General features: G+C 33.7%; 1 protein-coding gene across 1 annotated transcript in view; it reads left to right on the top strand.

Annotated features, from left to right (window-relative positions):
- The window catches only part of LOC122041959 (magnesium transporter MRS2-I-like), a 34,882-nt gene that overhangs the window by 5,057 nt on the left and 16,689 nt on the right, over positions 1 to 13,136 (top strand). Inside the window, exons 4-5 of the mRNA XM_042601860.1 lie at positions 10,914 to 11,035; positions 11,622 to 11,696. Coding sequence (XP_042457794.1) covers positions 10,914 to 11,035; positions 11,622 to 11,696 — 197 coding nt within the window. The remainder of the gene's footprint in view (positions 1 to 10,913; positions 11,036 to 11,621; positions 11,697 to 13,136) is intronic.

Genomic DNA, 13,136 nt, shown 5'->3' with positions numbered 1-13,136 from the left:
AAAAGAGGGCAGCCCGGTGCACGAAGCTCCCGCTATGCGGTGTCCTGGGGAAGGATCCATTGTACGCAACCTTACCATGTTTTTTTTTTTGCAAGTGGCTGTTTCCAGGATTCGAATCCGTGACCTTTTGGTCACAAAGCAACGACTTTACCGTTGCACCAAGGCTCCCCTTCTTATGTATTATTGTTCTAAACCTTTTAATACCGATCACCCTCAGGTTTAGTCGGCGTAAGCTGGATACAGGTGCTAACTAAAAAAAAATTGCAAACATGTTATTAACATCATATTTGTATTTAAATACAAATTCCAAGTAACACAAGTACAATCATTGATGATCAAACCATTTTGTTCCAGAGCATTAGGAGTAGTAGAAGGTTTGTAAATATCATTGTGAATGAGATAAAATAGAAAAGAGCTTCTTTTCTTACTTAATGAAAACACACATTTGTTTTTAGTAAGTTCACACACTTTGTAATGGAAACTCTTAACATCTATACTTTAGAATCAAGATGGAAACAAATGGATGGATCTCCAAGTTGGTGGTGGTGAAACAAAATCTTATCATTGTTAGATGAATAAAATTCTAAATCTAAAGTGGATGGTAGCTTGTCTTTCGTAATGTTTGATTGGCCTTATGTGACAGAAACTTGTTGCTAATGAAGGATCCTGAGATGGATGGCAATGATGTAGAGGTCGATGGTGATGTGAAGGCTGGCAGGTGCGATGGTGACTAAGGTGGGAGTTGCCTACTAAGCCCAAGAGGTCCAACTTATGCACACTCAAAAAAGCGTTAGAGGCCGCCAAAGTTGTCGACAAAGTCACTTGCGATGCTTAAGTCACTAAAGAGTGGAAGTAAAGAGAATGTAGAAAAATAATAAAGTGAGAGAGATTTTGAACCCTCTTTTCCTATGGACATACCTAGGTATTTATAGGTGTAGGTAGGTGGGAGGCTATGCCCAAGTATGACCTATTATTATAGGGGGCCATGCTATAATTGTAGGGATCATATTCAAGTATGGCCTGTGACTGCAGGGTAGGTGGCATAGGGGGTCATGTCTATGCCCAAGTTGAATGTTACATATAAATGACATCACTTTTATAAACTCAAATTCAAATAAATTATAAAATAAATACTATAAATAAAAACACAATTATCTCACTAAACTCCTAGACAAAGAAAGGTACCAATTAAAGTATGACCAAATTTAAAGATACACTAAAAAAGACATGATCCCAAATTGAATAGTTGCCAAAGATTTAATTTAAAATTCAAAATCCATTTGATTCTTTTTCTATTTGCATTATTCTTCCCTAACGAGGAGAACTCAACTCAATTCCTTTTTCTACATCCACTCGTCCACCATTTTTGTACCTATGCCATTTTTTTTTTTAAAATTTGCTCACAAATTTATCTACCCAATCACCAAAAAAGATAATTTTATTATTGTTACTACACTTGGAAAAAAATAGGTGAGAAGGAAAAAACAAACAAACGAAACTCTAGGTATCAATATCATCTTCATCTATAAATGCTGTGCATTGCAGACCACAACCCATTGCAAGCTTCTTCTTCAATATTAGTGAACTGGCCTTTTACATAGACCTTGTCTAGCGATTACTCTTGATACTAACTCTTGAGCTTACCACACATCTCTTCTTTAGTTGTACCAGACAGTGGTAACCTCTAGATTTAGTCACTTCCACATCCTAATGTCGTAGTCTTGTGGGTGGTGTTCTTGTTGGTGCCTTGTATCGATGTCCACACCACCTTCCTCATTTTGACTACTTGTTACCACTATTTCCAACACCACGGGCAACCTTAGTTGTCTGTGACCTTAACCTAATATATCCATCTATCTGCACTCATTTGTTGTCTCCCACCTACACTTAACCTTCCTTGTGATTGTTGCAATTCGTCTATAGTTTGCCTAACGCGCATGATTCTGGTAGCCCTACCTCTTCTGCAGGTGACATTGACCTCTCATCAATTTTCTCAATACAAACCATGTAGGAGGCACCCACTTTTATTCCTCCTTTTCTAAGAAGCAACCTATATCAACCCCTTCCTTTCTCTTTTTCAAATACAACAAAGTTGGCAATCAACTTGAGATCTTTGTTGACACTCTAGTTTGTCAGCTCTAAATTGATAGCAAGGGTTCCACCTCTCTCATATTTGTGAGACTTGACATAGATGATCCTTCCTTTGCCTCCGACAACATAGTGACTAAGCCAACCTAGAGTTGTCTATCTGCAAAGCCATGGTCTCATGGAACCCCTTGCTCCAGCATTGCCTTCCTCATATATCCTCCCTCATCGGCAATAACCTGCCCAATTACCTCTACAAACATTGCCTTCTCATCAACATGAAGTAGCAATTGGACCTGCCTTTTGTCTAGTTTCTACCAAAGATGGAGATCATGGAAATTCACTTTTGAATACTTTCCAAATTAATTCACTAATTTAGGAAATTCAAGATTAATCTTCTGCTCTCTAGAAAAAAAAAGGCTATCATAAAATCTGTTTGCATAAATAAAAGAAGAAGCAAATCAATTACATGTTTCCTATATTTGAACTTTCCTTGCCAGGATTCCAGGCAAGTATTTGGGTTTTATTCAAGATCTAATTGCAACATCTGATTACAACTATTGACCAAAATATTTTTAACTTGATCAAGCTTGAACCTTGCAAAAATTTTAATATAGACAAAGCTCGCATTATTTCGATATAAAAACATTTTCCTTTTTTTGATTTTTTTTTTTGTTTATTTAATTGGTAATTTTAAACTACTAACATTCAATTAGTTTTCCAAACAATTTTCTACATATCATTATATATTTTCTTGTAAAATCCCCCTAAAAATACTATAATATTATTCCTATTTAGTTTGACCATCATGAACACAAAAAGTCTTTCTTAAATGAGCTATACAAAGATAACACCTTAAGACCCTAGTTCTCTTACAATCAATAAACTTTTAGTTGAAATAGTAGACTCAAATAAATCACTTGATAACTCGACCTTAGAAAAGTCCTAAGATGACATTTTAGAAAAGCTTCTTGATGACACATTAGATGAATCCTTTGAAGATGCAACCTTAGAAGAAATCTATAATAACATTTTAGAAGAATCCTTCAAAGACATCTTTGATAAATTCCCAATGCTCTCTTTGCCCCCCAAGATGGATAAGGGAAGAAGGATTCAACGAGAGTTGAGGCAGTTGCTCATGTTACTTGATGCAAAATTAGGGAATAAATGAATTTGAAATCGGTTCACTTATCAAATTTGGGCTAATTTTTTATCCACCCGAAATCATGTGGAATGAAGTTTTCTTTCCTCTTGAGCAAAGTTCTCTGATGAACCCGAGAACTATTGATGACCTTGCACCATGATCTTGTGGCGAGCTAGTGGTCGTGAGCTTGTAATATCAGCGTGGCTGTGTTCTCGCGACAAGCTTGTGGCTGGAAACTCGCATTGAGGACCATGACACCGGTTCCCTCTTTCCTTTTCCTCCCTTCTTCTCGTCCCCTCTTTTCCTCTTTCGTTCCTTTCTTTTCCACGATGGATCTTTTTCTATGGGTAATCATTTTTCCCCTTCTATCCACCCTCAGGGATAACAAAGTATAAATGACCTATTGATTTGATCACCATGACCCCTACTATGACCACAACTTAGGTTCTTATATTATAACTCATTCATGTTATTCAATGAATCCATAAAAGGAAACTAGTAATGTAAAATATCAACTTTAAAATTTATAAATGAATTGACATGATTCGTTATATATTACTTGGCACGATTCCTTACATATTTACTTGTTACTTCTTTAATGATTGTTAAGAAGCTGAGTTAGCTTCTTTATTTGTGTCTATCTACCAAATTAAGAGCTTTGCTTTTTATGCAAGCAATATATTTGCTGATAGGAAAAATGAAATTGTATTAATTAATGATTATTATAAAATACTTAGTGAGGGAAATTTTTTATGAATGCAAATTTCCTCATCACATCTATTTTAGATACATCCTTATTTTTTGTATTTTTTATTTGACCATATTAACTTATCCTTTATAATATTTGTTTATTTAACTTGTTAACTTATTCAAACACTATAATTTTTAAATTGGGGATATGCTAATTTGTTGGAAGAAATTTGAGAATTCATTTTCACATGTTGACTTTATCACAATTTAATGTGAATTCATTCTCACCATTACCACCTTCACTCCCTATATTTAAATGAAGAATTGAACAATTATAACAAATTCAAATATTTTCTTATTCATTGGTAGTGTTCTAATGACATTGTAAGCAGCCGCCTAGGCTGGAGGCGGAGCTCAACCGCCCCGCTTTTGTTGGAGGCGACTTTAAAAGACAGGATAAAATACGTAGGTTAAAAAAACCTTGCATTTCCTTCCCCTTCCGCCTCCTTCCACTTGTTGTGTTGTCGCTCCGCAGTTGTGGTCGCCTGTCGTCGCCGCTACTATTATTAGGTAAGGTTTTCCAAAACCTAATTTCGATTTCGATGTTTCTCCGTACTTCATTCGGAGGCTTGCGTGAAGGACGCCTCACTGGACCCATCGTGTGGGCATAGACGTGTCGCTCGAGCCCTGCAATACGTTGGCAGACCCGATAAGGCGTTCGTGCACGCGAGACGGGTCCAACGAATGTCGAGCCTCCGACAAAAGCAGGAACGTAATTTAGGTTTTTTTTTTTTAATTTTGTTTTAAAACTTAAGATTTAATCGAATACTTACGATTAAAAATTTTAATTAAATCCCAACTATGATTGAGATAATTTAAATAGACCTAATTAAAGCTTAACTTACGTCGCAAACCCCGTCCACACCTAAAAAATATTTTCGGTTTGAAAATTTTTGTGTGCTTAATACTATAACTTAATCTCTAAATCTTGAAGACAAAACCCTAAATGGTTTACCCGCAAAAAAAATTAAAAAAAAAAGTCTGTGTATATAATATATATATATATATATTTTAATATTTAGTTTAAATTGTTGTTCTAACTTTTAATTTTTAATCTTTTATTTGATTCTTGAAGAATAATCGTGGAAAATGATAAATAATCAGAGGTGGAATTGAAGCTGAAGTCTAGTGATATTGTTTGGGATTATGGGGTATTGTATTGCAAAGAAAAAAGAGATTGAATCACATGCAAATTATGTAAGAGGCTTATTAAGGGAGGAGTTTATTAGATGAAACATCATATTATTTGTATTGTAGGACAAGTTGAAGCATGTCCTAAAGCATCTGATGAAGACAAAAAAAAGAAGAGTAAGAGCTTATCTTGAAAATAACAAGAATAAGAAGCGAGAAAGAGTGGAAGAACTAAAAGAAGAGGGTGGAAGTAAATAAAGGTGTTGATGTAGAGTATGAAGATTGTCAAATGGAGGGAGATTCTTCTAAAAAAAAGTCAAAGCACCTCGGGCCTATTGATAAGTGGACATCTGCAATCGATCCAACAAAGGCCAAACAACAAAACATAAATGATGTATTAAATTTAAAGTTTACAAATGATGTGCATGGGTACCTTGCAAGATGGATTTACGAGGGGGGGATTCCTTTTTATGCAATTGACAATCAAGGCTTTAGACAATTTATAGAGGCGGTTGGTTAATTCGATCCGGGGTACACACCTCCAAGTCAATATCTTCTAAAAGAGCTATTTTTGAACAAGAAGTCGAGAGAACCAAATTATCTCTAAAAAAGTATGAAGAAGAGTGGATGAAAAATGGATGTTTAATTATGCCTTGTTGACGTGAATCCGATTTTTTACTTCAAAGATCGAAGCAAACAAAATGATATCAATGTTATGAATGAGTTCTTAAATTGTGTTTTGAGAATTTTTCCCACCGACGAGGACATACAATCTATGATTTGAATTGTTGAAGTATAAGAGTAAATTTAGAAATTTTAGAAGAAAAATGATGGTCATCACATATGAGAAGGTGGATGTGTATCATGACTTTGATCCGGGTACATCTCTTTCCTTTATTTATATTCCCTAATATGTATGTCTCTTTTACTGATTTTTGGATTTATTATTTTTTTGCTTCTTTACTTTTTAAAGTTGGATGGTGGTCCAATTATGGTGGTGACACTTCAAACTTACAAAAAAAAAAAATGGTAATGCGATTTCTCTCTTTAACAAGTAGTCATGAGTAAAAGAAATTAGAGCCAATTTGCAGGAGTAAGTAGTTATTCATAAATTATGTTATCTATTCTTTTTTTTATTATTTTGATAATTTTCTAATTGTTTAGATGCATATTAAGAAGAGGAATAGGCTTGAAACATCAAGATTGAATGATCTTGTATATGTCAAATTCAATGCCAATCTTATGAAGAAAAATACTAAAAGCGAAATGGACGGAGATTTGCTTCTATCCTCTCAAGTTAGTGAAGCTCAAGGTTGGCTTGTTGATGGTGATGATGAAGATGAGGTTGAGCCAAGTTCAAGACTTACTTAGAGAATGGTTGCGGAGGCCTCTGGAGCGGATGAAATGCTACAACTAAAGAGCGCAAGAAACATCCCATTAGAGAATTTGATGAGGATTTATATACCTTAGAGGAAGAGAATGAAGAAGATGTTGATTTTGAGTCCGATGATGAGAGGACTATAGATGTAATTGATGGTGCATGTGTAGATAATTTAGAAGATTAGTTTTGTTTAATCTAGTCCTTGTTGACTTGTTCCATGTTGAATTGAAACTTTGAATTTTAAACTTAGACTTTTGGTATAAGTAGTCATATTACCTTTTTATTATTAATATGGTGATGATTTTTTATTAATTATCTTGTTAGTTACATTTATATATTTATTTATATCTTATATAAACTCTGCCCATGACGAACTAGTCATGACCAGTCCTAAGTTCGAAGGAGGAGGGTTGTGTTAGGTTGCCAACCAACGTTAAAATTATGATAAATGCTCATTGAATAAATCCATTAAACTATTGTGCTAATGCTAGGTTGTTCCCCGGAAAGAAAACACGTTGCAGGTCCGACTGTAATATCTCAACACGGATCGCTACATCTCTAGAATTCGGGTGTAGTGCTAAATATGCAAGAGTTTACGTTGCAAGGTCCGACTGATCGGTAAAGATTGCTACATCTCCATGAGAACTTGGTTGTAGTGTTCAATAAGCAAGAGTTCTCACACCATAGATTCGATAAAAACAAATATGATAGGAAAACTAATAGTCTAAAATTTGGAACATGAAACATAGGAACCCTCACTTGTAAATCAAAAGAGGTAGTAGATACGATAATTAGGAGAAGAATTAGTATTTTGTATGTACAAGAGATAAAATGAGCATGCGAGAAGACAAAGATGATAGAGAACTCGAGTTTTAAGTTATGATATACAGGAAAGAGTAAAGCAAGAAATGGAGTGGATATTGTTGTAGAAAGTTCGTTAAAGGATGAAGTTGTAGTAGTAGTTAGAAAAGGGGATAAAATTATAACCTTTAAGATAATAGTAGCGAAAGAAACTATGAATATAATTAGCGTATATGCACCGTAAGTAAGATTAGATGAAGCTACCTAATCAAGGTTTTGGGATGACTTAAATGAAGTATTACAAAATATTTTGCCAAATGAAATAATTTTAATAGGAGGTAATCTAAATGGATATGTCAGAGTGAAAAATGAGGAATATGAGAGGGTACGGAGTTATGAGTTTGGAATGAGAAATAAAGAAGGAAAAACTATATTAGATTTTGTGATAAAATATGACCTTATATTAGCTAATACATTTTTTAAGAAAAGAGAAGAATACTTTATCACGTTCAAAAGTGGGAATAATAAATCACAAATTGATTTTCTTATGGTTAGGAAGAATGATAGAAAGATTTATAAAAATTGCAAGGTCATCCCTGGATAAACCTTTACTACCCAACATAGATTAGTAGTGTTTGATATACGCCTCAAGCATAGTATCAATAGAAAAAAAAATATATACGACTCTAAAATTAAGTGGTGGAAGTTAACGGATGGGAAACAAAATATATTTAAAGAGACGGTAGAAATACAAGCATTAGGTGAAATATACAATGACTCCAATACGACATGGGATAAAATAGTATCAAAGTTGAAAATAGTAACTAGGAGTGTACTCGGTGAGGACATGCACCACTAAGTAAGGAATCTTGGTGGTGGAATGAGAAAGTATAAGAGAAAGTGAAGGAAAAAACGAACAACTTATAAACAATTATATATTTATAAGAATGAGGAAACTTAAAAAAATATATAATAACCAATAAAGATGCCAAGAAAATAGTGAATGAAACAAAGAATGAAACTTTTGAACGATTATATCAAAAATTGGATACAAAAGAAGAGAAAAGAAATATTTACAGAATAACTAGAGTGAGAGAAAGGAAGACAAGAGATCTTATCCAAATAAAATGTATTAAAGATGAATGTAATAAAGTACTAGTAAACGATGGAGAAATAAAGAGCGGTGGAAGAATTATTTTTATCAACTTTTTTAATAAAGGTTTAGGTGACCAACTTAACTTAGGTAATTTAAGTAAGTCAAATGAGCATGGAAATTTACATTTTTATCGTAGAATTCAAATTTTAGAAGTAGAACAAGCTTTAAATGAGATGCATAATGGAAAAACCGTTGGACCAGATGATATTCTGATAGAGGTATGGAAGTGCCTAGGGAAACAAGGTATTGAATGACTTATAAAATTATTTAACATGATATTGAAAACGAAAAAATGTCTGTTCAATGGAGGATAAGCACTCTAGTTCTCTTATATAAGAACGAGGGAGACGTACAAAATTGTACAAACTGTTGGGGTATTATACTAATAAGTCACACCATAAGACTTTGGGAAAAAGTAATAGAAAAATAATTAAGGAGACGACTGACAATGATCGAAAATCAATTCGGGTTAATGTCTGGAAGGTCGACAATAGAAATTATACATTTTTTCATACAACTAATTGAAAAATATTTGGAGAAAAACAAGATCTAACATGATATTCATTGACTTAGAAAAAGCTTATGATAGAGTTCCAAGAGAAATTATATGGAGAATTCTAGAAAAAAGAGGTATTAACATAACATATATTGAACTAATTAAGGATATATACGAGGATATAACAATTAAAGTAAAAAACTTCAAACGGAGTTACTGAAGCATTTCTAATAAAGATAGAGCTACATCAAGGATCAACTCTACACTAATCATAGACGAACTCACTGCACACATTCAAGACACAGTATCGTGGTGCATGTTGTTTGTAGATGATATTATTTTGGTAGATGAAACACATGAAGGAGTAAATGTTAAATTAGAATCTTGACGAGAAACACTAGAAGGGAAATGTTTTAGGTCTAGTAGAATAAAGATAGAATATATGAAATTTAAGTTTAGCAATATTAGACATAATAATATAATTATTAAAATAGGAGATGACGAGTTGCCCAGAACTGAGAGGTTTAAATATTTAGGATCATTTTTGCAAAACGATGGACGGATTGAGAGATGTCTTACATAGAATACAAGCAGAATGGTTGAAATAGAGGAGAGCGTCGGGTGCCTTATGTGACCGTAAAGTATCTTTAAAACTTAAAGGAAAGTTTACAAAATCGCAATTAGACCTGCTATGTTAAATGGAGCTGTTGGGCTATGACTCGAGCACATGAGTGGAAGAGGAGAGTTGATGAGGATGTTAAAGTAGATGTATGGACATACGAAAATGGACAAAATAAAAAATGAGAGCATTAGAGAGAAAGTCGGAGTTGCATCTATTGAGGAAAAACTCTAAGAGAGACGTTTAAGATGGTATGGACATGTACTTAGATGATCAATAAATGTTCCAGTTAGGTGATGTGAAATTATGACAAACACGCATATCAAATGAGGAAGAGGAAGACTAAAAAAGACTTGGTTAGCAACAATAAAATAAGATAAAATTTATTGAAGTATAGACGCTGATATAATAGGAGATAAAACTCAATGGCGTAAAAGAATCTATATACCCGACTCCATCTAGCGGGATAAAACTTTGTTGTTGTTGTATTTATATCTTATATAAATTGTATTTTATTGTAGGAACTTATTTATGCATAAACATCATAATAAATGACTATGTAGGAAGCTTTTTATCGTAGGAACCCTAAAAAAATTCAACCACTTGGCACCACCTAGGTGGCTGAGACGGTAGGCAGTTACTAACCATCCTGCTACTTACTAACCATCCTGCCTACTGCCTTTTGCAACACTGTTCATTGGAAAAGGCAATAAAAAAGGAATACCACAACTTTAAAGTACAAAAAGAGAAAAAAGTGCATCAATTTCTTGCTCATTTGAAGGGATGCCTAAAGGAGAAGAAAAATGGAAAAACATTGCTAAACATACTTAGTGAAGCAATTGTGACATGTTTAAACAATTTAAGAGGGCGATGACGACTTTCTCCCTCCTATGTATAGGAGTTCTTTGAATCAAGTTTGGACAAAAGGGCAGCCTAAATTGTTCAAGTTTTTCAAAGTCCTCTCTCAATTTGACCAAGTTTTAATTTTTATCCATTTTGACTCTCTATTTGATCAAATTTTAATGAATTCCATCAATTTTATAATATAATTTAATTAATTTATAGTTAACTCCTTTGAATTTCTTGTCTTTTTGTAAACTTATCTTTAATTTTTATAATATGCTGATTTCTCTAAAAAATATATGACCAACCATTGATGATATGGATCTAACTTGGGTGGTCCTTATCAGCATCAACCAATTTTGTCAATTATGATGCCAACTAACTAGGTTTTTGGATAATATCTTCATTTAATATGACAATCTTTATAATGGTCAGTTTTGTCTACTCATATGCATTGCCTTTACATATTCTCTTGTTATAATAATACTTTGTCTCAAATCTTTTCAGAATCTCCGTTTGAGTTTCGAGCTCTAGAAGTTGCTTTAGAAGCTATTTGTAGCTACCTTGATGCGCGCACTTCTGACCTAGAGACTGCTGCTTACCCAGCTTTAGATGAACTCACTTCCAAGGTGACAACTGACTTTCTCTTTATTCATTCCTTTGCTGCATTGTTTCGCAGCAGGTGTCTTTTTATCTCATGCTAATCAATACAATTTCTCTATGCCAATTATAGTGATCACTCATATCTGTTTGAAGATACACGTAAATCGTGGCTGATGTAAACCAGTAAAATAGGGGATATTGGCAGTTTCAGTTTATTTGTCAAACATACACTAGCTTTTGGAACCTTAATATCAAACATCATTAAAATAATTAATTAGTTTAGTTGTTCATAATAAGTTCCTCTTCATTTGACAGCATTGCAATGAGCAAGACCCCTTTTTTGGATTTATGATCAAATTGATTTAAGATGTCATCTGAGTAGTAGAGTATTATGTAACTTTAAAAGCAAAGAGACTTTTGGTTATGCCTTTCAGAGACCTAATATCAGAGCCCTTGAATATTAAGCTATGACAACCATGTAAAAAAATTTAAAGTGCTGCTTATTGTGCTTGGGTTTTGGATGTACTCTAGTCATCTTTCTTTCATTTCTCAGTAACTGTACACATTCTTTCATGTTCTTACATTGTTTGACAGTTGTGATTATAACTGCAGATTAGCAGCCGTAATTTGGATCGTGTGCGCAAGTTAAAGAGTGCCATGACTAGGTTGACTGCTCGGGTTCAAAAGGTGTGATTTACAGCGAGCAGCTTCTTGTTGAACTTAGAAATAAATCATGAAGATATATTTTCCATAAGTTTCATTAAAACATGAAGCTAATCAATGCGTAAAAGAGATGATTTCACAACTTACCTTATTCTATATGTTATGTAAGATGGGAGTAGTAATGCATGATCAAATAACTAAAAGTATGATTCCATGTTATCACCAAATCAGAATTTACAACTAAGAACTATTACCCTAGTATCAAAATCAGACTTCGAACCTTGTTAATATACATTAATACTAATACAACATTTTCACTCTCAACTTGGTAGAGGGGAGGGATCTCTTCTATGGTTCAGTTTTTGTTCTTTAATCTCTGTAGGGTTGGGGATGTTGTGAGTCAATGAGATCATGCAGCCTGCCCTTCATGGTTATAAAACCCTAATTCTATTTTCTTTCTTATCCATTAATCCTCCACCCCACAATAGCAAATTTGTTATGATCTCTCATTCCTCGGATCTCTCTCTCATAAAAATTGGATTGTGACCTCTAAACTAGCAGAAGATGCTAATTCTCATCCTTTGTATTGCTCATCATGAAATCCAGAAAGCACAACTTCCCTGAGAAAGATTGTGACTCCTCAACATGAACGAGACCACATAAAGAGATCTTCCCTTCTGAAGACAAGATCTTTGATTCTGTTGTTGTAGACATTGTCGTTCCCTGTTGTTGCTTCATAGTTCTTCCATTTTGATGTTGCAGAGAATTTTTTGTTGTTGGATTCAGAGTTTATTTCTAATCTAGGTGTTGTTGATGCATAAAAATGAGAGACTGCCTTTCTACGATAACTTCCTCTTGTTTATTTACAAGTTTGATGGGGGGACACTTTTTTTTGCCATTGGTTAGAGCTCCCTTGATCCTTAATTTTAGTTCCTTTACTATTGTCATTGTGAAGTGTTCCCTCCTTTGCTGTTGATGGAGCTAATTTTATTCCATCATTGCTAAAAACATCACACTTCGTCACAGAATAATCGAAAGGAGAATCTAAAGAAGAAGACATAGCCCCCAAGGTTAGATAGAAACCAACCTCCTGATATCCACAAGCAATTATCTTCCTTACCATAAGAATCTAATCCCTAGCCGCACTTAAAATTCCAAGAACATCAATTTTAATAAAAAAAACTCCATTTTCTATGCCAAAACTTTGTCAGATTGATAGATTTAGTGCATTTATTTTCCCTTAAAGCTTTCCTCTTCCTTTCTTATCTAAGAGCATCCACATCAGTTATCTAATCCAAAGATTTTACCTTAAATTTTGGATAGAGTAGTTAAAAACCTTTGCATCTGCTACCCTATCCATTCTCTAAATTTAGCATTTATAAATAGTACTTCTTTAAATTTAAGGAATTGATTTCATTCCCTAAATATTATAGAGGAGAGATAAAAAATAGGGAAGTTGATATA

Source organism: Zingiber officinale, chromosome 2A, assembly GCF_018446385.1.
Source record: "Zingiber officinale cultivar Zhangliang chromosome 2A, Zo_v1.1, whole genome shotgun sequence".
Lineage (NCBI taxonomy): Eukaryota > Viridiplantae > Streptophyta > Magnoliopsida > Zingiberales > Zingiberaceae > Zingiber > Zingiber officinale.
Note: the sequence above shows the minus strand (reverse complement) of the source record. Positions and strands in the feature narration are given on the sequence as shown.